The sequence below is a fragment of the Pipistrellus kuhlii genome, unplaced genomic scaffold (genome assembly GCF_014108245.1).
Source record: "Pipistrellus kuhlii isolate mPipKuh1 unplaced genomic scaffold, mPipKuh1.p scaffold_m20_p_2, whole genome shotgun sequence".
Classification (NCBI taxonomy): domain Eukaryota; kingdom Metazoa; phylum Chordata; class Mammalia; order Chiroptera; family Vespertilionidae; genus Pipistrellus; species Pipistrellus kuhlii.
Genome location: NW_023425515.1, coordinates 135,856,602 through 135,882,961, shown reverse-complemented (window position 1 = coordinate 135,882,961; position 26,360 = coordinate 135,856,602). Strand labels below are relative to the sequence as shown.

Genomic DNA, 26,360 nt, shown 5'->3' with positions numbered 1-26,360 from the left:
AAGTTTTCTTAAATCCTTGCCTAAGGATATGTTTTTATTGATTTTTAGAAAGAAGTGGAGGGGGAGAAGGGGAAGAGAGAACCATTGATGTGAGAGAGAAACATTGATTGGTTGCCTCCCATACTTGTCCCAACCAGGGATTGAACCTGCAATGTAAGTGCATGCCCTGACCAGGAACCCACAACGTTTTCAGTGTATGGGACAATACTCCAAACAATTGAGCCACTCACCGGGGTGACAGGATTTACCTGTCCCATCCTAGTTGAACTGGAGGGACACTGAGGACAGACACTGTTTCTCACCCATTGCAGTGTCCCCTGTGCTGAGGACAGCACCCTTCACACAGCTGCTCACAGTAAATACTGCCGTACGCTGCTGGAGAAGCCCAAGTGATCAACAGTGATCAGTTTTCAGTTGCCTTTTAAAAAGTCTTTTTGCTGAGGAGACAGTAATAAACGGTTTTGGAAACCTTACCTCTTCGTTCTATCTGATTTTTATGTATGAACTAGAGGCCCAGTGCACAAATTTGTGCACATTGAAAGAAAATTAATTAGAATAAATATTTTAATATCACTATTCATCCTTTCTCTATATAATAGAAGTGTCAACCAAATTCACGATATATAATGACAGATGGAAACACACATGTGTGATTAGTGCCAGTGAGAGCTATATATATTTATAGATTAACTTGCTTAATTAGACCTGCTTTCTAGTTTAGCTAAACTTTTTCCAGCACCCCAACTTCTCTTTCAGGTAATTGTCAGCAACACAGCAATAAATATCAACATGGAGCAGATTATTATTATAGATCACACAGTGAGAACAAAGGGTAAAATATTTAACTGCAGCAGTGTTTGACTATATTCTGTGCAGTGAGAAAACCTGAAGTCATTTTCAAGGTCCACCATTTCTTACTTCTTTTTAGTCAGGTCAAGTTTCTAAACTTTCTAAATTTCTGTTTTCTGGCCAATGAAAAGAAAATAGGATCTACTTATTCCAGGACTTCTGTGAGGATCAAATGAGACCAGGCATGGGAAAACGCTTCACAGACATTTGGTTAAAGTTTAAAGTGTTTGCACCTGGCTATAAAGCAAGTTGTGTTCTGGGCTGAAGAACCTCCAAGGAGGCTAGTCTCTAGGGAGAGGAAGCCAGGCGTTGCTACATGATATCATTACCTGGTGCCCACAGCCACCTGCCATGTCCTATATGGATAGATTAGAAAATGATGTTATCTGTAAGGTATCCAATTTAATAGTTAAATATGTCACTGAAGCCTCCTCAAAGAAAAGTGGACTAGCTAGCATGAAGTCACCTGTGGTTTTCTCTCCTCCAACGGGCATGAAGAGGGTCAGTTAAGCACTAGTCTCCCATCACCCATAGCTCCTGAAAGCACCATACTAGTGGTCAAGGGCCTACTGTGAACCCACTTTGGAACTGTCCTTATCACCAGAGCTTTATAATTAAACAACTGCTACTGTTGCCAAGTGCTTTACACCCCGTGTCCATGACACAGTCTTTTCATCTTGACCGCATGCCCCGGGATTTCCAATGGGCAGGAATGAAACTCTCATTCCCTAGTGAGGCTGACTCAATTTAGTTTTTCAGGACAGGCCTGAATACAGGAGCTGGTCACACAGGGAGAGCTGGAGGCAGAGCCAGAGGACAGCTGTGACCTGGGATTCTAAGTTCTCTGCTTTGTCCTCTAGACCAGTGGTCAGCAAACCGCGGCTTGCGAGCTACATGCGGCTCTTTGGCCCCTTGAGTGTGGCTCTTCCACAAAATACCACGTGCAGGTGTGCACATATAGGATTGAAGGAGTACCGTAGTTAATAGCAATGTACTTATCTATATAGTTTAAGTTTAAAAAATTTGGCTCTCAAAAGAAATTTCATCGTTGTACTGTTGATATTTGGCTCTGTTGATTAATGAGTTTGCTGACCACTGCTCTAGACCATTGTGCTTTTTTAGTAGAATCATCATAGGATTATTAAAGAAGATAAGCTCTTCTCTGGTGTCAGGAATGGCATGCAGTCTAACTGTTGTTTCCCTCTGGAACACATCTTCACACATTAAGATCAGGTCCTGTGTGTTTGAGGTGGGGGACGGGATATGGAAACATGAGTCAAATGCAAATTTTCTGTTCTCAGATAGGGATAACTTTAGGGACTTTTGGTAACTTGGACTATTTTAATAAGGAATTTTAGCAGACCAAATTCCTGAATCATAGCATCCAGGTTGCCAACCCGGCTAGGCATTACATTTTAAGTTTATACAATGTTGAACTCTAGGCATCAAAAATGTTAAGGAGTTTCTGGCTTCCTATGGCTTTAATTTGGGTACTTTCTCTACTCTTACTCTTAATGTTATTTTGTACCTACTAAACCTGACAAGCGCAGAGGAGGCCTGCATGGTAGGCCCTACAACCTCAGAGACCTAAAGCAGACATATAGAATGGTTTGAACATACAAATTCCTAACTAAAAGCGGTCATGGCATGTAGTCTTGTCCTAGGCCTGTAGGATCCTTGACAAAGATCAATCTTTACCTTAAGTGAACTTGTCATCTTTTTAAAGTTAATACTAGAGGCCTGTTACACAGATTCATGCCAAAACCCGCAGACCAATATCCCGAGGGGTCCCAGATTGCGAGAGGGCACAGTCCAGGCCAAGGGACCCCATCGGTGCACGAATCCATGTACTGGGCGTCTAGTATGCATATAAGATCTTTGGTTAATCTCTTCCCGCCCTCCCTGCACCCCTTTTCCCTCTGAGATTCATCAGTCTGTTCCATGTTTCCATGCCTGTGCATTGGGTGTCTGCCTGCTGGTGGTCAGTGTGTGTCACAGCTATCAGTCAAATGATCTAACGGCCAGACACTTAGCATATTCGCCTTTTATCTTTTCCAGGTCCCTCAGGGCATACATACCCTCACAAGAGCGCTAGGCCATGAAATACCTCAGTGTTATCTTGTTCCCCCAAGAACCATCTCTGTGTGCTGTAAATGTTAATTATTAACTATCCTGCACCCACCAATATAAAAGAAGTATGTGTCTGTTTTACTTTTAATCCAACCCCAGAGATTTCCCTGCTTTGCTTTCTCCCGCTTCCCTAATCTTCCACCAGTGGATTTCATGTAACCCTCCTTATATCTCCTACTTTAATTCTAATGTATAGACTAAGCTGCAAAACTGCCATTCTCCAGAGCATTTTCTCAATCTCTTGAGATTTTGTTTCCCAGGAATTTTCAGTTTGGCTCAAATAAACTCACAGAAATTCTCTACAGGTTTGGATGTTTCCTATGACATTCCCATAGTCCGTAGTGGTTTCTTTAGGGGTTCATTCGAGGACAGAAGTTTTTGAAAGTTGCAGGAATCCTTGAAGGCAGTGGCTCTCAACTTAGTCTGGGCAATCAGAATCACCTGTGGAGCTTTTAAGAAATGCTGGTGCTTCGGCTCAGCCCCAGACCCGGAACATCTGCATTTACTGAGCTAGGCCCCCGGGGAGTGTGTTTTCAGAAGTCCTCCAGGTGATTGTAAACCCACCTCTCATGAGGAACCACTAACTGAAGGTCACTTAGGGACATCTTTTGTAAGCAAGTGTTTTGGATCAAAAGGCCCCTTGAAAGGCTATATATCCAAAAGATGCGTGAATTCCCCCTACAACCTCCCACAGCATGTATTGAATAATTTTTGGTGTCCTATCACATAACAGATAAAATGAACAGCACTTTAAAAATAAATAATCTCAGTCTGGCTGGCTGGTTCAGTTGATTGAATGCCATCTTGTGCACTGAAAAGGTTGCAGGTTCCATTCTTGGTCAGGGCACATATCTAAGTTGGGGATCAAATGGAAGGTGATTGTTTTTCTCTCACATAGATGTCTCTCACTCTCTCTCTCTCTCTCTCTCTCTCTCTCTCTCTCTCTCCTTCCCTCCGAACCTCCCTCCTCAAAATCAATAAAAAAATATCCTTGAGCCCTAGCTGGTTTGGCTTAGTAAATAGAGTGTTGTTGGTCTGCAGACTAAAGGGTCTCTGGTTCGATTCTGGTCAGGGGCACATGCCCGGGTTGTGGGCTTGGCCCCCAGTGTGTGGTATGTAGGAGGCAACTGATCAGTGATTCTTATCATTGATCTCTCTCTCTCTCTCTCTCTCTCTCTCTCTCTCTCTCTCTCTCTCTCTCTCTCTCTCTCTCTCTCTCTCTCTCTCTCCACCCCCCCTTCTTCTCTGAAATCAATAAAAATATATTTTAAAAAATTCTCGAGTGAGGATTAAAGATAAATAATCCTCCCCCCCACCCAACATTTTTCTTGTAAGCTCAAGGGGAAAAACAACATTATTCCCTTTCTCCTACTTGGCCAATTTTGCCTTCTTCCTGCCCTGAGAATAGGGCTGCAATTCAGCATGGCTGTTTGGGTATCAGAGCTTCAGATTATTTATTGCCTTGTTATGCCAACGCATTTTGTTTTTCTCCCCCACCCCCCCTGCTCCAAGTCTTGTTGGCAGACAGCTCTGGGAACAGTGTCAGATAAGCAACTGCTGCCAGGTCGCGGAGCATAAACAGTTGTTACAAACTCAAAGGCTATTTAGTTTTATGTTAATTTTTAAATTCAGACATGGTAGTTTTTTTAAATTATTTTTTTTAATCATTGTTTTCTGGATCTGGCGCATACAACTGGAACAGACAACCAGATAATAAGGCTAAATTAAACGGGCAATGGTATTGTTAGTGTGCCTTTCATAGCAGAGACCCAATGTGGGAAATCTTGTGGCTACACAGTATGCTTCCCTGTGACAACAACTAAACATTCCAAGTCTTTATTTTTCCATTTCATTCCCCCCTTGATACCAGTTAACTCTCATTTCATCTTTTGTTTTTTTGCTGTTGCCGCTCCAGTTGTCTTTAAAGGAAATTCCAGGCAATAATAATAATAATAATAATAATAATAATAAAAAAAACATAAAAATCAAAACACATTGAGGTTTTTTCCATCTTCACTTTTTATATGGCCATCTATAAAATAACATGGACATTTTTGGACATAAAATCAAAGCTGAGGCTGTCAAAATGAGAGGAAATAGGGTCTAAGTGACCTCTATTATGTGCTCATTCAAAAGAAAAACATGCTGTGTGCTATGCAATTTAAATTACTGTAGTTGCATAGCAGCTCAAGTCCTAGTTTAAGGAATCTTACAGATACACTTAGTTATTTCAGGAAGTAGATAAGGAACTTAAAAGACAGCTTCATTGAGATGCATTATGAGCTTAATTTAAAATGGCAAGTCTGCTGGAATTCTATGTACTATATTTTAGCTCCATTTACATGACAAAGAGACAACAATGGAGTGGTGATCCCATAATTCTTTTCTTACCACATCCTTTTAGTATTTCTATAAAAATAATTTAAATAATCATTCCTTATGACACAAAATAATAGAGTTATTGATAAAAGGAAGGCACTAAACAAAACTGCCTTTCCAAAAGGAGAGAACTGGTCTCCTGCGTGGGGTGAGGAAGGTGAAAGCTCCTCTCGCTGCCTGGCCAGCAGGTGGCACAGCCCCCCACTTGTCTGGACCACAGCCCCTTGAACTCCAACTCCAAGCTCTGGTAGGTAGGCAGCTTCCCCACCTGATTAGTTTCAGGAAAGTTTTAGCTAAGGGTCACTCCCCTCCCCACTTACTTCCCTGACTCCCACTTTGTCTCTCCTCCTCGCCCCAACTCTTGCCAATTTACTGGAGGACTGAATGCTATCAGCAAACTGATTTAAACTTCTTAACTGTGAGTCCCTCCAAAAGGCAGGATTTATAATCAGACCTCCAGCCACAGAGAGCAAGATATGAATCCAGGTTCCTTGGGAATGCATCTAGAAAAAGAATGGGTGAGTTGCGGTAGAAATCTACTCTTTACCGAGTCATTTTTTCACTCTCTGACCTTATTGAGGTATCATTAACAATTAAAAATTGTATATATTTAAGGTCCACATGGGCTGGGGAAGGGAATTGGGGAGATGTTGGTCAAGGGGTACAAAGTTTCAGTCTTTCTTTTTCTCTTAGTTTAAAAATGTCACAGGCTAGTTTGGAAAAGACAGGCATCACAGACAAGGTAAAGCAGGTTTGAGAGTTAGGTCTTACCTATGGAAGTGTATTACGTATAGCACGTGTATTATATTGTTGGAGCCCACTTCCAACAATATAATACACGTGTGTTTTTCTAAACTTAAAAAGTTAAAGTAGAATATACAAAGTGGCCTTTTGGACCATGACTTCCTTCCTTCTTCTTAAAGTAACCCCTATTCTGACTGCTAATAGCATAGAATAGTTTTATCTCTTGTTTAACTTTAAATGAATGAAATAATAGAATACGAGTTTTTTGGAGACTGACTTGCTCAAATTTTATTTGTGAGCAGGAGTTCTGGCTGTGCAGCAGCTAGATTCTCATGTCTCTGAGAAGGCGACATTTCTTCTGCAAGATACAAGTATGTCTACTGCCTGTGCATGAATTAATCTGACACTATTTTCTTTTATAGCAGGAGAGGCAGGATGAAGGTGGTAGTTGTCCAGGAGAAAAAACAATAGAAAGGGCAGATTGCGCTAAAGACTAATTTTGCTTAGATAATCATATTTCTAAGATAAGACTTTATGTCAAAAATCTTTTTTTGTTGTTGTTGTTAATCCTCACCCAAGGATACTTTTCCATTAATTTTTAGAGAGAACGGAAGCGGGGAAAGAGAGAGAGAGAAACATCAATGTGAGAGAGACACATCAATTGGTTGCTTCCCACACACGCCCTGATCTGGATGGGGTTGAGCCTGCAACCCAGGTGCGTGCCCTTGATCAGAATCAAACTCTTGACACCTCAGTCTACAGGCCAAAGTTCTATCCATGGAGCCAAACCATCTAGGGCATGTCAAATATCTTTAGGAATTTGTTCAATCAACCTAACCTTCAGTACCCTGGCCAGATCAACAGTAAAATGCAGTATAATTGTCCTTCTTTCTCCCTTCCCTGTATTAAGTGCACTCTGTGTTAAATGTGTATTAAATGTACCCTGTATTAAATGTGTTCTAGGATTTTTAGCAGAGAGTTCCTAAAGTCTTCTAAAATAGATGATTTCATTGAAATATCCAATGCACACACTATGAAATCTACTACAACCTTAGACAGGTATGATGACTAGCTACCTAACACCAAGAATAACCAAGAATAGATTGCAAGCCATCACCAAGTATTCTGAATGCAAGAAGAAACCCTTGGGCTCTCAGCTTGGCATAAATATGTAAGACGTGGTTTTTACTCTGGAGGAAGCTAGAGCTCTGCAAACAGTGACAGATTTGGGAAGTAATCAAGCTTTCAGTGTGCGGTGTGGGGAGACACAGTTCACCTCTGTTTAAATGCCTTCAAAGACATGCCCAAGGGGCTTCTCTACACAGGCAAGACTGAGACATCAAGATTTGCAAGGGAAAAACAGGCACCTGGGACCAAACTCACACCTTTCCTGAAACAGGGCAGATCCTAGTTACAAGCAAAGAAAGAAAAAGAAAAAGGGATGGGAAGCATCATTTCGGGGCAGGCAGGGGGAGAAATGGGAAGCTCAGCTAGAACAGATCCATGGGAAAATAATAGGAAAGGTTTTGAAATAGAAAAAGAATGGGTGTTGTGTGCAGCGCGCAATTGGTGAGAGGAGAATTGGGGTCCAGGAAATTTTATTCTGAAACCATAAGATCCTGTTCAAAATGCTTTATTTCATTGGATTTCAGTATTTTCACATGTGAAATGGAAAAAGTAAAACCACTATGCTTTTATTACTTGCAAATGATGTATTTATCCCTATCCATTTGTCTTCTTGCCTATCTACATTAGTTGTTATCTCTCTCTCTCTCTCTCTCTCTCTCTCTCTCTCTCTCTCTCCATATATATATATAAATTAGTAGTAGGATTTACCCCACTGTCAATTTAATTGATTGTTCTGACACAGGAGCCCAAACTGTTCTCAAATAAGCAGTTCAGTTCACTGAATCTGCATTTTACTAATCTACCTAGTTCTGACCTGAGAACATTCCCTCACACAGATCTCATCAGTCCTCAGCTCAGTTTGTCCTCCTGCTTTCATTACAAGGTAAGAGGACCTTTTGTGATGCTAGGACATGGCAGGTGGCATTGGCCAACTCCACAGGCCCATGGTTTAGAAAGCACATTGGCTGATAGGAAATATGATCTCCAAAGAATGCCTTTGTAGTCAGTGAGGATTATTTATAGCTTCTGACACAGAAGGTTTCAAGTATAGAGCAAACATCATTGTTAATACAAACTCGAATGAACTCTACAGGAAAGAGAATGCGAAAGGCTTGGATTTCCCCCTCCCCCCCAGGTCATCAATAGTCCTCTTTTCTGACTACAGGGTCTTCCCCTCTAATTTTTTTTTTTTTTCAAAAGAAATGATGGTCCAACATCTCTGAAGCAATACAGACCCTACTTTCCTGAGCCTGTGGGTACCCAGACTCCAGCATCATGGAGATAAACACATCCTCTTCCACACTTTCAGTCCCTACCTCTGCAGACTTCACCTCCCCCAGCTGGATCTCCAGGAGCCCACAGAAGACTGCTCATTAGGTGGGCTAGTTCGCATACTGCTCATGGATGTACTGTGCTCAGTCTTTGTTTACACCATGGCCCCACCTGCAACATTCTCTCACTGAATCCCACCCTGACAACCCTCTAAGACCCACAGCTAGCCCCATTTTTCTCCAGGAAGCTCCCTGTGAATATCTAGCCCTCAACGAGCTCCCTTCTCTCCTCTGAATAACAGTTAGGGCTCTTTTATACAATGCTGGTTAACCATATTATATTATCCCGACATTTTTTATCTGTTAGTTTTTACAGAGTATCTGAGTTAGGGACCTATTGAGCTAGAAACCTATTGAGTTAGGGATCAAATCTACCCAGAATGGTAGATGGGACTACTTTTTCTAATTTGTCTACCAAAGGAGGTTCTTTCTATTAATTCACACAAAGGCACAGTATAAGCATTCTCCTTCCCTTCTAATCAATTTTAGACATGCTGGCATGGAAAGATACCATGGAAAGATGTCCTTAAGGAGAAAAATAATCTCCCTAATATTTGGTTTTAAATTGATTTCAGAGAGGAAGGGAGAAGAAGGGAGAGAAATATAAGTATCAATGATGAGAAAGAACCATTGATCAGCTGCCTACTGCATGCCCCACACTGGGGACTGAGCCCTCAATCCAGGCATGTGTACTGACTCGGCATTGAAGCCTGACCTCCTGGTTCATAAGTTGACACTCAACCACTGAGCCATACTGGCTGGGCCCACATTTTTTATATGCTTAAAGTGACAAAGCCTTCCAGATAAAGCAGAACACAAGCAAAGGAAAAGCCACCACATTCAAATTCTGAGTCAGATGGTTCAGCAACAATTGTTCAAAGTTCTAGAAATACAATGAAAGATACAGTTTGAGGAAAGGAAGACAGAAAGGCCAGGTGAGGTGGCTAAAAAAATTGCAGATAACACAGAGGGGAAATTCAGCAACTGGGAGGTAATGATTGCTTCCCACACAGACTGTACCAAGTTGAGCACTGAGGTAAAAGTGTAAAGAACCGAAAGGGCAAAAAAAAAGAAAGAAATTGTGCACCTTGGGGCACATAAATTTCCTCTCTTTGCCTGAGAGGAGTTTCTGTCTTTGGTCCTTCAGTGGGTCATGTCTGTTGTTGAGCAGGACCACCTGAGTGGAAGGGGTGGTAGTCCTAACCTGCCATTTAGTTGGGGTGAGTCACATGATCTAGTTCTCCTGTGCAAAATGGACCTAATACTATGTTTTTCATTCATCCCTTTATTCATTCACTCTCCATTCACCAGATATTTATTAAGGGCCCATTATGGGCTAAGCACAAAGGAGCACAATGGTTTTCACCCTTATACAGAGCTCCGATCAACTCACAGGTTTGTAAGAGAAGAAAAGTGTCTTTGAACTGTACAGCAATCTAATATGGAAAGTCTCTTCATTATCCATAGCTTCCACTCATGACCAAGCTGCATGACCTGGGCAAGTCATATTTTTTTTCCTGGGCTTTCCTATTCTCATCTGTGAAATGAGAAAGTTCCTGTCCTAAAAGTTAGGTATTCCAAATGCATATGAGGAAGTCCAGATTTTTGGATCCTTCTGAATCATGGCTTGCTAAAAGATTGTCATGAAACAGTGCAGATACAGAGAAAGATAAGACTAATTATCACAACCCCTTGTGCACCAACTACTAAACTTCGGAGAGAAACATTACAAGGAACTCCACTGCTGGCTCTCTCCTTTTCCCCAGAGGAAATAATTGTGGTGAGTTTGATGTTCATTCCTCTGAATCATGGCCTTTCTAGGAAACCTGGTGTGTGAGTAAGAATGGTTCATCACCTGGGTGTTCCTGATAGATGAGAAAGTCACGACCGTGTATGTCAGAGAAAGCTCAAGCACCAGCCTGTTCTCTCCCTGCCACCCTGCAGACAGAATCAGAAAAGCCACAGTGGCAGGCATTCCCTAGAAGGTGCCTCGTTTTGTATTTACCTTGAGGGCCTTCTGTGCAGTTTCACTGGATCCAATTGCGATTAGGTTAGGCCCAGCCATGCTGCAGGAACTCTTCAAATGCAAAGAATCGGCCACTGGGACTGTGGAGACTGCATAGTCCTATGCACATAATAGAAGCAGAGCAGTTTGGCCTTGCAGAATCATTCTGAAACCCACTTACACCTGCCTGAATCACGCTGGCTCCTCTGGAGGCTGCCAGGGGCCTGGGAGGAACGCTAGGGCCCCCAGGCTTTGGTATTGCCAGTTAAAGGAAGGCTGCTTCTAAGAAGAAAGGGCACAGCTTTCTTCCAGATGTGTGACTGTATCAACAGCTTTGCTTGTTGATCCACAGTGTGGCTACTCTGAAAGGATGTGTCTCCTTATCCCATATAAAGTAGAACATTATGTCCTCAGGGGGAACAGAGCTTCATGAGGGTTCTATCCCTTCCTAAGCAGTCAGGAGAGCCAACCTGATAGTGGTCAACAGAGTGAAGGGAACTTGAGAATATGTGTGCAACACCTAGCACAATTTCCAGCAGCCAAGTACAGGCAATCCTTCATTCCAACCCGAAAAATCCACATTGCAGGTTAGAGTCCATTGGGCTCCAGATTTTTTTAAAAAAGTCATCGATTGTGCCATGAGCACTTAGTGGTTGTCTCGTTATACATATAGGGTGGCCCCCCAAAAATGTATACACATACTTTGAAAAATTATAAGGCAATGTTTATTAAAATACATTTCCTTTTTGAAATGGAGCTATCAGAAAGTATGCATACATTTTTTTGGGACACCTTGCATACTGGGAGAGCACAGATGTTCATGATAACTTTGTTGCTTCTGTGGTAGCTCAATAAAGCCTATTTATTGAGAAATCTGAACTTGGTAGCTTCTAAAACTTCCAACAAACATATAAATACTAGGAATTAGTTTGCAAAGCTGGGGACATATAGATACCATTATTCATGACCTCTGGGTTCAGTGGGTCTGAATATTTATTAATTACTCTGTGCCAGACATAAATGGTCTTTCACCTACCTTAAATGTATCAGCCAAGATTTCAGCACCTCGTTGATTTGTTCTTTTGGAAAGACCCACAAAAAATTCTCTGCCTATAATAAATGACATGAAACACAGTGAATGGGTGGCCCCAGTGATAGCACACTATTCCTTAATCCTAATATATAAAAACCCAGGGTCCATAATGTTCAAAACAACCGAAGGCTTGACTGACTGAAAGTTAGACCCAGCACTGACTACCAAAGGGGCTTCAGATCAGAGAGGCCCAAAGAGAGGCAAGGTCTCATCTGCAGCTTCTGTGGCAGCTGTTGGTCAGTGTTACCTCTCTTTTTCTCTCTGGGCTTTGTCAGCAGCCGTACTTGTTTCTCTCTCGGCCTCCCTCCGCAGGGGCTGCTCACCAGCCCCACCTCTCTGATCAGGCCCAGAGACACTGACTGTCATAGAAACCGACCATTCCGAATCAAATCTGGGTGAACTGTGAGGAGCCAATGGCTGCCTAGGAGGCAAAGCTTTTGACGTTGACCGACATAGAAACTGACCAATCAGAACCAAATCTGGGTGAACTGTGAGGAGTCAATGGCTACCTAGGAGGTGGAGCTTTTGACACCGGCTGGCTTAGAAACTGACCAATCAGAAACAAATTAGCCAGCAGTGGAAGGTTGTTGGGGGGAGATTACATCAGTATGGGAAGGCAGTTAGGGGCAATCAGGCAGGCAGAGGCAGTTGGGGGAAAGATCAGGACAGCAATTGGGGGCAAGATCAGGTCGGTATGGGAGGGCAGTTGGGGACCATGACTGACTCTCACATTTTTGGTGTTACTAAAATGAGCAGTGTGTTCAGGTGGCCTCAGCCCCATTGCTCCATTAGGAAGCTTCTCATCAAGCTTTTACATAAAGGGTTTAATATCCTCTGATGATCATTGCACAGACCCATTATTTTATTAGGGACCTACATTTACTGTATAGAACTGTAAAAAGAAAATCGTTTTGCATACAAGTATTTGGTCTTATTGAAATAGAATTTATAAAAGAAAGATAGGTTACATGTTCAAACCTTTGTCTCAGCAATAACAACTGATATGTTGTTTGTTTTTTTAAAAAAACAACAACACATTATTATCCACTAGTGGTTCAAAGGATAAATCCTAATGAAAAAAAACAAACAAAAAACATTTAAAAGTAATGATAACAAAAATATTAACCTCAAATGATGAAAGATTCAGCTAAGGCAGCACTTAGAGGGTAAGTTACATAGCTTTTAAATGTTTATACTATGATAAGCAAAGAATGAAAATTCAAGAGACTGAATTCCAACTTTAAGTGTAAGACAAAAAGAACAGGATGAAAAGAAAGAAATCTGAAGGAAAGAAATAAAGGTAGGAATAGGAAGGAGAAAGGAAATATACAAGAGAGAGGGTTCAACAAGGCCAAAAGTCGGATCTTTGAAAAGATTTTTAAAATGGACAGATCATTGGCAAGAAAAAAATAGAAGGCACAATTAATGTTATGAATGAAAAGGAGACATGGCTATCGTTGTGAAGCTTAAAACAGATATTTGGAAGATATGAATAACTTTGATTTTTATTATTTTTTGTTAATTCTCACCCAAGGATATTTTTCATTGGTTTTTAGGGAGAGTGGAAGAGACAGGGAAAGACAGAGAGAAATATCAATATGAGAGAAACACATCAATTGGTTGCCTCCAGCATCAGCCCTGACAGGGCCTGGGCCAGGGAGGAGCCTGCAACTGAGATATGTGCCCATGAATCAAACCTGGGACCTTCGGTCTCCAGGCCAACACTCTATCCACTGAGCCAAACCAGCTAGGGTGAAGATACAAATAAATTTATACCCAACATTTGAAAACTTAGAGAAAAGATAAAATCTTAGAAAAATGGAACTCACCAAAACGTACTCAGGAAAACCTCAATAATGATACAATCATTAAAGAAACTATGTAAGTTTAAAAGCTCCCCACAAGAAAGAATCAGCCTCAAGTCCTGTTTGTAGGTAAGTGCTACCACAGCTCAAGGAATACACAATTCAAATAGTACTGACTACAGAATAGAAACATAGGAAATGTTCCCTAGTACATGTTATGAGGTTAACGGAACTCTTTTACCAAAGCCAGACATAAAAAATCAGAAAGAAAAATTACAGGCTACAGAAACAAAAGTCTCAAAATACCAACAAACTAACCTGTAGAAAAAATAGAATATATCATGACCAAATTGGTTTTCATCTCAGGAATGCAAGATTGGTGAACTACCAGAAAGTCAATTAATATAATTAACCACATCAATAAATTAAAGAAGAAAAATTATATAATCATCTCACTGAAGCAAAAGAAAAAAGTTTTTCATCTAAAATTCCATTTATAGCTTTTTACTTTAGAAAAACTCTTATGTATGTCCCCAGGGGACAAACACAAACATGTACATAGTAGCACTGAAGAAATAGAAAAAAACTGGAAAACAATAAAATGTACCACAGCAGTAAAATGATTAAATATATCATGATCTATTCTTACCACAAAATGCCACACAGCTCTGAGGATGAACTATAGCTCCCATATCAAATTAACTCAGAAGCAGAAAATCACACAAGTCTACACAGACTATGACCCTAATCTTGCAAAGCTATAAGACAAGCAAAACTAAAACAACATAGATAAATTGAGGTGTAACTCAAAGGCAAGTAGTGCTTGAATTGTACACTTAAAGATGGTTAAAATGGCTGTAGCCAGTATGGTTCAGTGATTAGAGAATTGACCTGCACACCAAAAGGTCTCAGGTTCAATTCCTAGTCAAAGGCACATATGTAGTACCTGGGTTGTAGGTTTGAAGCCCAGCCCTGGGAGGCAACCAATCAATGTGTTTCTCTCAAGTGATATCTCTCTCTCTCTCTCTCTCTCTCTCTCTCTCTCTCTCTCTCTCTCTCTCTCTCTCTCTCTCTCTCTCTCTCTCTCTCTCTCTCTCTCTCTCTCTCTCTCTCTCTCTCTCTCTCTCCCCCCCATCCCTATCTCTATCCTTATCTCCTCCTCCCTCCCTCCCTTCCTCTTTTCCTCCCTCCCTCCCCTCTCTCTTCTTCCCTTTCTCCCTCCTTCTCTTCCTCTCTACCTTCTTCCCTCTCTCCTTTCCACTCTCTGAAAATATCCTTGAGTGAGAATTGATAATAACAGAAAAAGGTAAAAATGGCAAATTTTATGTGCTACATATTTTACCAAAAAATTATTATTATTTTTTTTTTTAAGGGAAGTAGGAAATAGAAGGCAGGACCAGATTTCAGTATGAATGGGGTGCCAACCAGATAAAGATTTTAATATCCCAACACAATCTCAGTTTTGAATAAAATAACTTTTAAGATATTAAGAGTTGAATATTACAAAAAGCAAGTTTGCAGACAGTGTCAAAGGCAAGCCTCCATGCTTAGTACTAGAAATTGGGGCAAAAATATCAGGCTCGAGACGCTGTGGAAAACCTTTGACCAATGGTCTTGACCAAAAGAGGCTTCTGCCATACGTTGTGGCTAATACTGATGAAGGTTTAGGAAATCTGTTTAGCTTCACTGCTAAGATAACTCCATGGCAGTGAACACAGCTTGTTTTAAAGCATACTTCAAATATTATCAGTATCTGCTTACAAGTTATTTATTACATGGCTATGTTTTGGTTAAAAAAAAAAGTCTTACTGTAAGGAAGTATGACTTACACATTTATCTTTTCACGAAAGGCTATTGTCTAAGAGAAACAGGCTGTTGTTCTGGGCTGCCAAGAGGAATGGAAGTGCCATCAAGGGGAGACATGCAGAATATTCTAAGGGGAACTTACGAGGCAGATTCAGAATCTGCATGGCCCCTGCAGAGCTGAGAATACAGGGCTGGCCTTGTTGACTCCTTATTTTGTGTTCTTAAGGCTCAATGAGTATGCACACCAAACCCCAGGGGCGGGCCACTGGCCGTGACAGTGGAAGCACAGCTGTGTAGCACACAACCCCAGGGATGTTGTTTACAAGCCTGACAAGAGTGACGCCTCCTGGAGCTCGGCAACTCAGTGGTTCCACCCATACGTATGTGATACCCAGCAAGAAGCTACTTGAATGTCATGGGAGAAATCCTCCTCCTTCCCTAGGAACATTAATTCTATCAAAACACAAGTAACACAAGATATTTTTATATTGAAATGAGGATGGTTTTATTTTGTCTAGGTACATGCATTTTGATATGATTCACATCAGTGAACATCTTAGATTTTTAAGAAGCTACATGCTTTCAGTGGGCCTCTATATAGGATCCTATATCCCTGGATCAGCCTCTGCTGTGAGGGCGACATCTGTGACACAAGTATTCATTCCTTGACATATAGAGGGTAAATAATAAACTCTCACTACAAATTGAAAATCATTATTGATGTCATGCTTCTCAGTACAACTCGAATGGATCTGGGTATTCAGAGTTCTGCACAGGACTTTACAGAACCATTATGATCATAAGGAGTTGGAAAAGTTAAATGTTAAAATCATGCTTTCTTTAGTAACTACATTCAACCTACTGTAAGGTCTGGTTCCAGTTAGATCAATCATAACATGAGATGTTTATATTTTGTTAAGCTCTGCTATTACTCATTTGGCATTAAGCCAAGTCAATTTGCATTGGTAATTATTTAAATTTGTCTTGCTCACTGGGAAGAAAATTATTTGCAAATGACACATCTTGAATTAAGAATTTAAAAAATACAAACCAGATATGTATTGCCACACAATAAAAAACCATGCAACCCATAAACTCACGTTGTAGAACATAGTAGTCAAAACTAACAAAATAAGTAATACTGATAACATTCTTGTTAAAAATGTGCAAATGCATGCATACAAAAGTGCTAAAAAGACATACATCCAAATATTGAAATGTTTATCTTTGAATGAAAGTTCTTTTTTTTTCTCTTTGTTGCTTTTCTGTATTTTCCAAATTTCTTGCATTTAGCATTTTTTACTTTGGTAATTAAAAAACTATAGTTAAATAAGTGACTATGAGCCCTATATTAGAAATATTTTTAGATAGGAAAAAGTAAATACAATTATACCTGTGAATAAGACATCTCCACCATCTAAGGTTGCATTTTCATCTTTCATTTCTACTATGTTGAGCTGAAGTTTTTCTAATGCTTCTTTCATCATGTCAACCTGTTGAAAAGGATACAGATTAGTATCTTAACATTTTCTAAAAGAAAAATCAATTATCTAAAACGTCTGAACACTGAATCATGCTCCCATGTGCAACCACACGCACACACACACACATACACGCACACCCCTTTGTAAATATATGACTATATATAATAGTTTGGACCAGCCATGGTCATTTTCAAAATAAGAAATTATCTTCTAGAAATCATCAATTTCGTCCTCTTCTAGCTCAAGCTTAAGTCAATATTATAGTCCCTTCTTCTGTTGGAAGGTTAACTAGTTAGGACACTGTTGGAAGAATGACTACAAAGGACACTGTTGGAATAGAGACCAGTTTGGTCATATGAGTCAACAAAGGTGGGAGGCAGAAAAGCCAGTCCTCCTATCCTTCCCAGAAAGTACAAGATTTAGTTTTAAATGTTAAGTAAGAATTGCACACACATGGGGTGATATGTGGAAGAACTATCAAAGACAATAACCAGTACCTTAATATCTCGGCACAGAGAAGTCATTGTTTTCTATTCAAATATTTTCTAAAAATGTCAGAACATCTAAGGCTTCTTTGTAAATCTGAACAGTTATTTAAATTTAAACTGGGTCCCTAGGGGTGATTAACAAATACAATGATTGCAATCGAACCAAAGCATATGTGACAATGCGTTTCAGGGACTTTCTGTAATCCCAGGCTGAAGTCTCAAGCACAGATATATTCTGGGCTAAATGAGGGAGTGCTTTTCTTGAGGTTCACTTTAACACAAGAAAACAATTTAAGGCATAACCGATGCCCCCTGAAGATCGCAATGCAATGCACATCCTTCTAATGGCACAACATAACAATTTAAATACTTCTGAAAGGTCTGTATAACCTTTAACCTAGTGACGACATACATGGAGAAGACATGAGTAGCTAAGGGAAAAACAAGAGATCACATGACATTGGGAAAAGCAGGTAATGCTGCTAAAATACATGCCAGTTCACATAGTGAATTGTGAATGGAGAGTTAGGAGACATAAACAGCAGAGTAACCTCTAGAGCAAGCATGTCAAACTCAAAGGCTAACGCGGGCCAAGTAAATGAGGCATGTGGCCCGGGGGCTGCGAGTTTTACGTGCTTGCTCTACAGTAATGAAAATATGGAAATACTCTTATAACAAGCCTGGCATTCATGCAGTTAAAAAAGGTGAAAAGGGGTACAAAATAAAATAAATATATCATCTCATCCTTGTCCTGGAACTCATGTAAAAATTCCACAAACCAGAGTGACTCAGAACAATAAAAATTATTTCCGTGGAAGCAATGTGACCTCTTTTCTCAGCCGAATAGGTTTTTCTGTGTAACCGGAAGTGGAAATCATTGCTGTAGCATAAAAAAAGAAGCAAAACCAACATTTACCATGACTTGTTGGGCAGCAGTGAACCCAGGATAACACACAACGGTTTCCTTCTGGCATCTGCCCCTGTGTCTATGGAAAATTCTTTCAGCTTAGAGAGGTGATGTGAACAGAGCTTCTGTTACCTTTTGTTTCTATTATGAATGCTACTGCTTCTCCTATAAGAACATTTCAAAGGTTACTCAGAATTCAGCAGTAACACATTTTGGTGTGAAAAGTGTACATGTAATATCTCAATTTAGGAACTTTATTCAACTCTTAAGTGTTTAAAGAGAACAGAAGTAGGACAGCTAACATATACCAGCTTCAGAAATAATGTATTTCTTTAAAAACCCTACGTCTTTCAAATTAAAAATTTAGAGGATAACATGCTTGTGTTTTTTAAAAGTTAAATCAGCTGCACTGACATTAAAAAACTGGCTTTTGGCCCTAGCTGGTTTGGCTCAGTGGATAGAGTGTGGGCCTATGGATGGAAGGATTCCAGGCTTGATCTGGTCAAGGGCACATGCTGGGTTGCGGGCTCCATCCCTAGTAGGGGTGTGCAGGAGGCAACCAATCAATGATTCTCTCTCATCACTGATGTTTCTCTCTCTATCTCCCTCTCCCTTCCTCTCTGAAATCAATAACAAAAATATGAAAAACAACAACTGGCTTTTGTACAAGGGCATTACTCCCACTCCCCTTTTTAAAAATATTCAGTGATATCTATATAAACAAAGTCATCAAGGTAGGTATAGACCACAAACACTGATAATACTATATTACTTTCAGAGCTAAGGGTATGGACAAATTTTTTGTTTTTGTTTTAAACATCAGATAGACAGTTTTGAAAGTGGCAGGACCACATGGCATCATATCAGCAATGCTAACCCCCGGGAGATTTCTGGAGAAGAAACAGGAGAGGCTCAACCACAAGCTGTCCATGGAGAGCTTCATATCCTTGGCACAGGGGTTCCATGAAGCAGACAAACTCAGCTGCAAACAAGGTCCAGAATTGCCCTGACACATGGACCCATAGCATGCCAGCTTCTCTGGCAATTAAAACACTAAAGATGCCCTGGCTGGGTGGCTCAGTTTGCTGGAGCGTCGTCCTGTGTACCAAAATGTTGCAGGTTCAGTTCTCGGTCAGGAAAACATACCTAGGTTTCAGGTTTGATTCCAGTTAGGGCAAGTACTAGAGGCAGCCAATAGATGTTTCTCTCTCTCTCTCCCCTTCCTCTCTCTCTCAAACCAATAAACATATCCTTGGGTAAGGATATAAAAATAAACACTAAATATAACTATGGAAGTGGGATTTTTTGCAGGAAAAGATCCAAACACTGAGCATTTAAGAAACTGCCTATTCTGTGGATACATTGCCATAGTTAATGTTGACTTACTTAACTTTCAAGAAAAAAATAAATGAAGGCCAAACAACACACCCACCTTTCAACAGAGATGCCTTACAGAGTAGAATTTAGCATTACTCAGGGTGGGGGGCACTGTGAGAACAAACAGTATTAATTCCAAAGGCTGGGATGAATGGATCAGTTTAGCCCATGAAATTAGAAATAAAAAGGGTAAATTAGAGAAACGACTTCATTAATTAAAATATTATCCATATAATTTGCATCCTCTATTCTGAAGACTTACATTTGTTCCTTCCCTTTTCACTCTGCATGTTTGTTTGATCTCTTTACTTTATACTGTAAACATATACCCGTATTTTTCGGACCATAAGACGCACTTTTTTCCCCCTAGAAGTGGGGGGGAAAAGTCCCTGCATCTTATGGTCCAAATATAGCCTACACATATACTTTAAAAAAAAAGTTTTTTTACTTGCCCGGCTCTGTGTGGTCTCTGTGTGCTTGCCCGGCTCTAAAATGGTTCTAAATGTTGCTGTTTACTTTACAGGGTTGATTACATGTGTTTATGACTGTGATGTTGGGTTTTAATGCACATAAAATATTTTAGGACACTATTTGTTTCAGAATCTTTTTTTCATTTCCCTTCTCTAAAAACTGGTGCGTCTTATGGTCCGAAAAATACGGTACTTTTTACCGCAGTTCTTTTGCCCTAAATCTTCTCCTCCCACCCTGTGCTACAGATTCCGCTACTGGCAGCAGCAGGGGTTCAGATGACCTCTGCCACTTCCATTCACCCAACTCACACATCTTTCTTGCAAGAGCTGGTACTACGTAGTTTTGAGGTAATTATATTTTCCTTCCCATCCCCCCCTCCCTTTTTTTTACCTGGAGCACTAATGTGAAAAATGTAGTGTTATTGGTTACATACTCAGCCTCTCCACTGGGAATGTCTGTATAGTGTAGTGTTATGATCAAGAGCCTGGAATTCAAATCTCTGCTCTGATACTTACTAGCCAAGTGACCTTAGATTGCTGAACTTTCTGAACTTCAGTTTTCTCATTGCTAAAACGGGTGCTTAGTCAGACTGGTACCAACTCCCTAAGCTCCTCCTGACCATTAAATACATGTTAAGCATTTAGTGCATAGTAATTGCACAACACACATTAGATATGTCTTCTATTATTTTGATGAATACAGGATTGTGTGCGCCCAGTGACAAATACTTGTACTATGAAACTGACCCACAAAAGAAAATGGTCTCTTTTTCTTCGTACAGTTGGACAAGTTTCTCATACTTTACCACTACATGACAGATCCCATCTGCTTTCCAGGGAATTAAAATTATAGTCTTTCCTGCAAAGCCAATGTAAAGTTAGAACACAAGCACTGAGGATACATTTAAATTTAAATCATTCCAATTTTATTTCCTCCCAGCTCCTGGAAGCTGTCAGGCTATGTGGTAGATTTGTAAACTTCTGCTTTGAAATAGTCCCTGGAGGAACTACATAAGGTGGGAAGTGTCCTACAGTCTTCAAAATAGCATTAGGCAAGATGATATAGAATGATTACAGTTACTAAAGGCATTATCACTCTAAAGGACTCAGTCTAAATAATTCCCCCCCCCCTTTTTTTAAGTTTAAAATTTTTTAATTTTTAAAATTAAATCTTTATTTTTGGAAGCATTACATATGTCCTCTTTTTCCTCCTTTGGTCCCCTGTAACCTCCCCCTCCTCCACCCCAGGCCTTCACCACCCTATTGTCAGTGTCCACGGACTATGCATATATGCACACCACCCACCCACCTTCCCCACCTTCCCTCTGAGATTCTCTACACCTGTGGTTGGTAAACTGTGGCTTGCGAGCCACATGCTGCTCTTTGGCCCCTTGAGTATGGCTCTTCCACAAAATGCCATGGCCTGGTATATTGTGAAGAAGTGGTGTTAGAAGAAGTTTAAGTTTAAAAAATTTGGCTCTCAAAAGAAACTTCAATCGCTGTACTGTGGATATTTGGCTCTGTTGACTAATGAGTTTGCCGACCACTGGCCCAGTCTGTTCTATGCTTCTATGTCTCTGGATCTATTTTGTTCATTAGAATTCCACATATGAGTGAGATCATATGATACTTGTCTTTTTCTGGCTCTTTTACCACCCTCTTTCTTAATGCCTACTCTTCTTTTCTTACTGTTTCTGTTCTCTCTTCTTATGTTCTTTATGTCTCTCATTTTTTGTTCCTTATTTGTCCTATCATGTTTACATCATCATCCCATCTTCCATTTCATTCCTTTGGGGTTCTCATGGTGAATAGAAAGAACTGGGTATTTGAATACAGGTCCTATTACTTATTAGCTATGTGACATGGGATGAGTTAACCATGTGGAGGCTCAGTTTCCTAATCCAATAATGTTTTCTCTCTAATAGGGATTATGTGGATAACAAACAAACTGATATATACAAGACACCTAGTTCAAAATCTGACACATTATGATCAAAACCAGTAGTTGCTAAAAACAAACATCAAACAAACCAGTAATTGCTAATATCATTATTATTGTGCCCTAAATTAGCTCAGTGCTTGGTTTAGGTTACCTTTCAAAAAGAAATAAAAGATAAAAACATAACCTTTGCAGCATTAAAACAAAATATCTATTGATCCCACCTATCCTGTTCTTGAAAAAATTTCCCTTAAACAAATATAAAACCGTGTACATTTATTACTGGGAAGCTATTTACATAATAGCTTATGATAGCGCCATAGTTTAATACTTTATTTAGATGCCAATATTGTTTGGTTGGCCCTGTCCAAAGTTGACTTTGCTGGGCATATTTTTAAAATGTCCACTTTAAAGGTTTCATAGCTTCACTTTGGATATGAATGTTCTCATGAGACCTGTTGAGCCGTCTGTGCTGATGTTCCATTAACGACCTGCACCAACCCATGTTTGCCAAGCTGCTTTCCTTCAGCTGCTTTGCGGGATTAGCTGCCAGAGGTTATAACTACAAATGAGGCCCTCAGCCTTGGCCTGTCTGCAGCTGATGTGTCTCAGTTCTGCCCGGCGCTGGGAGCTGTGCCATCACCATCACCACTAGGCTTTCAACGCCATTTGAATGTTCTGGATCCCTTTTAACCCATTGTATTGTGAGAGCTTTAAAATTATACCATCATCCTATTTATATTCTTTTAAAAAGATTTTTTTTATTGGTTATGGTATCACATAATTGTCCTCATCCCACCATATCCATCCCAAACCCCTCCCCACGTTTGCCCTCACCCCCCCTGTTGTCCATGACCACTGGTTAGGCTTATATGCATTCTAATCCAGCTCCAAAGAGATGAATAGCAGCAACATAGCTTTATTAATAGGGGAGGCAGTTTCATTTCCTCAACTTGTTGCTGATGTTGTTTTGCCGTTAGTGTTAAGTGTGATATGCAGATAATGCTAACAAAGCGCAGCTGAGGTCTCTAGAAAGTCAAAGGGCAGCTGGTTTGGAACCTGCTGGTGCATCAAAGTTACATTGTGTTGTCCTGGCTACCCTCTAAGGCACATGTGTCAAACACAAGGCCCGCGGGCCAAATCCGTCCCGCCAGGCCTTGCAATGTGGCCCTCACCGCGCTGTCATCACTGCACTCCGCTGCGTTTCCATCACAATGACAGTTTATGACTGTTCAGTAAACCATTCGGCCCGCGATTTAGGCTGGATTTTAGATTTTGGCCCCTTCTCTGATTGAGTTCGACACCCCTACCTAAGGCCACACTTCATTTGTTTATTCATGTTCTTTGTTAACCAGCACGTCTTAGCTCCTGAGGCCACATGGACTAGCACATTTGACTGATTTTATAATATTAATACTTAGCACCTATATCATGCTTTCACATATATTTTCTGATTTGATCAACATTTCAGCTCAACACTTAGTAGATGCCAACGTTTTTTAAAACCAGCTACAAAGATAGAAAAACCAACCCACAAACCCATAATCCCTGTCCCTGGGGAATTAATAATCTAATAGGGGAGATATACATCTCGCAATCCGGGACCCCTTGGGGGTTGTCCGACTACTGCTTTAGGCCTGATCCCTGCAGGAGTCAGACAACCCTCTAGCAATCTAGGACTGCTGGCTCCTAACTGCTCACCTGCTTGCCTGCATGATCACCCCTAACCACTCTGCCTGCCTGATCACCACTAACTGCTCACCTGCCTACCTGATTGCCCCTAACTGCCTCAACTTCGGCCCCTGCCAACGTGGCTTCATCCGGAAGGACATCTGGAATGACTACCGGAACGTCGTTCAGTTGTCTGGTCTAATTAGCATATTACGCTTTTATTATTTTAGATAGTGACCATAAAATGAAATATTTGTTGGATGTTCACAATAACGCCAAAGGGTAGAAGAGTAGGCATTAGTGTACCAGTGAACTGAGGCTAAGGGAGTTTGACTGACTTTCTGAGTCAAGGCTGCTAAGCCCACCCCATGTTTATTTCCACTGCACTGTATAGTTATGATTCTCCCGAGACGCATCACAGCGCACAGTCTCATCAGGACTGGAGCTCATGCTTTCTGTTTTACGACCCTGTGCATTTAAGTCCACTGGGTATTACAAGACCTTATGCTGTAGTAATTTTGGATTCTATGGTATCTTCATATCAGAGATGGATGGCATTTCTGTATGTGAAGGTCGTAGGATGCTAAGGTGTGGTGTGATTAAAATGCTAACTAATATGAACAGAATGTACTAACCACACAAGGAATGCTCGCCGAATATGTCCTGTGGATTAATTACCAACCTTTATCTGTGGGATGCATTAGGTTCATGTTCAAGGAACATTCAGTGATTCATTCCTTAACTTCCCTTCATGTGCTGGTTAAATTACTAAAACTAACTAAAACTATAAAAAAAATAAAAAAAAATAAAAAAGAGGTTTAATATACTAAATGACTCAGTCATAAAAATTCCTAAGTAAAAACATACTGGAATGCTCTTCTAAACTCTAATTTTAGGACAAAGCTCTTAGAAGGAATTTAGTTAGCAATATATTAACAAACATTAGGATAGTCTTCCTATATGCTAGAAACTCGATTAAGAATTCCTATTTAACTTACCTAACCCTCATAATCTGATGACACAAGTACAAATATTATTCCTGCTTCACACATGGGAACATGGAGGCAGGGTTGCTGACTTGTCCATAGTCTTACAGCAGCAGAGCTGAGATTTGTACTTACTAGTAGACAGCTGTGCTCTGGTGTTTGTGTTCTTCTTTGCTATACAACATTAGATATCCACTATGCAGTTAAATGAAAATAAACGTTGGAATGACCATGAGGATCTACAGGACCTTTTGATTTATTTGTGTGAACAAAATGGGGACCCAGACATTCTGGAGGCTACCATGAAAGGGCAGAGGCTACAAACTGCAGCAGTCTGAACTTAGGTTTCTTTCTAAAGAGCCTCAATTTTGTTTTCCCAAGAATACAGACTGATATTATTGAATGTTAAGCCATTCCTTCATCTTTCCAGTATCTAGGTCAGATTATGAGAAGGAATTATTTGTGGGAAAATCTTTAAACAGTCAGCAATGTATTTTAAGCACAGCAAGATTACAAAAGCACATGGACATGTAGATACACTTCAGACCAAGAAACTATACACACTACAAACCAATACCACTAATCTGGAAATCTGAGAAGGGTTCCTGCCACACTGGGAACTATGGCAGGCAGAATTTGAAGATGGTGCCCAAGACTGCCAACCCCGCCAAAACTGGTTTGGCTCAGTGGATAGAGCGTCGGCCTGTGTACTCAAGGATCCCAGGTTCGATTCCGGTCAAGGGCATGTACCTTGGTTGTGGGCACATCCCTAGTAGTGGGTGTGCAGAAGGCAGCTGATCGATGTCTCTCTCTCATCAATGTTTCTGACTCTCTATCACTCTCTCTTTCTCTCTGTGAAAAAAAATCAATAAAATATATTAAAAAACAACAACAACAACAAAAAAATCAAAACAAAACAAAAAAAGACTGCCAACCCTAGATGTACACATTGTGTGCAGATAAATCTCTCCCTCTTAGTGTGAGAAGAACCTGTATCTATGACATCACTGTTGTGATTAGGTTACATTTCATGGCATAGGTAAGATATTTTGCAATGTGATTAAGGTTTCTAGTCATTTGACTTGAGTTAATCACAAGGGAGATGACCCTGGGTGGGCCTGACTAATCAGGGGAGCCTTTAAAGAGGGTTTAAAAGTTAGCGGTGGAGGAAGTCAGAGAAATGTTCTACTGTTAGGGAAGAAAATAAGCAACCATGTTGGGAACTGCCTGTGGAGGGGGCCTACAGAGCAGCCTCTAGGGACTGAGTAGCTCCCCATTGACAGCCAGCAGAAAAAGCAAAGGAGCAGTGACCTTTACCCTACAATCACAAGAAACTGAATTCTGCCAACAACTTGAATGAGCTAGGAAGAAAACACAGTCAGGGTAACAACCACTTACGCTATGAGATAATAAATTGGTGTTTGTTTTTTTTTAAGTTTCTGTGCTTATGGTAAGTCGCTACAACAGAAAACCAATACAGAAAGCCCAAATTTAAACAGATTTAAAAAAAAAAAGTATTTGTAAAGGCCTTTTGTTAGAAGCAAAAAAGTTGAATAAATGTTTCAAGTTGTTTGTTCAAAATACAGCTCAACAATTTTAAAGACGTCTCTAAGAAATTACCAAAAATACAATATTTTACATGAGTTTGGGGTGCCAGACCCACTAACTTCCTTAATCTGTGCTTTATTAAAATATTGGGCAATTATATTTTGAAATGATGAAAACAAGTTGTAATATTGTTTTTTGGCTACAAATCTAATACATGCTC

The 26,360-nt window shown here is 40.3% G+C and overlaps 1 protein-coding gene across 1 annotated transcript in view; it reads right to left on the bottom strand.

Annotated features, from left to right (window-relative positions):
* DDAH1 (dimethylarginine dimethylaminohydrolase 1) overlaps window positions 1-26,360 on the bottom strand; it is a 145,391-nt gene that overhangs the window by 24,867 nt on the left and 94,164 nt on the right. Inside the window, exons 2-4 of the mRNA XM_036444598.2 lie at window positions 16,664-16,763; window positions 11,603-11,676; window positions 10,567-10,686 (exon numbers count right to left, since the gene is read on the bottom strand). Coding sequence (XP_036300491.1) covers window positions 10,567-10,686; window positions 11,603-11,676; window positions 16,664-16,763 — 294 coding nt within the window. The remainder of the gene's footprint in view (window positions 1-10,566; window positions 10,687-11,602; window positions 11,677-16,663; window positions 16,764-26,360) is intronic.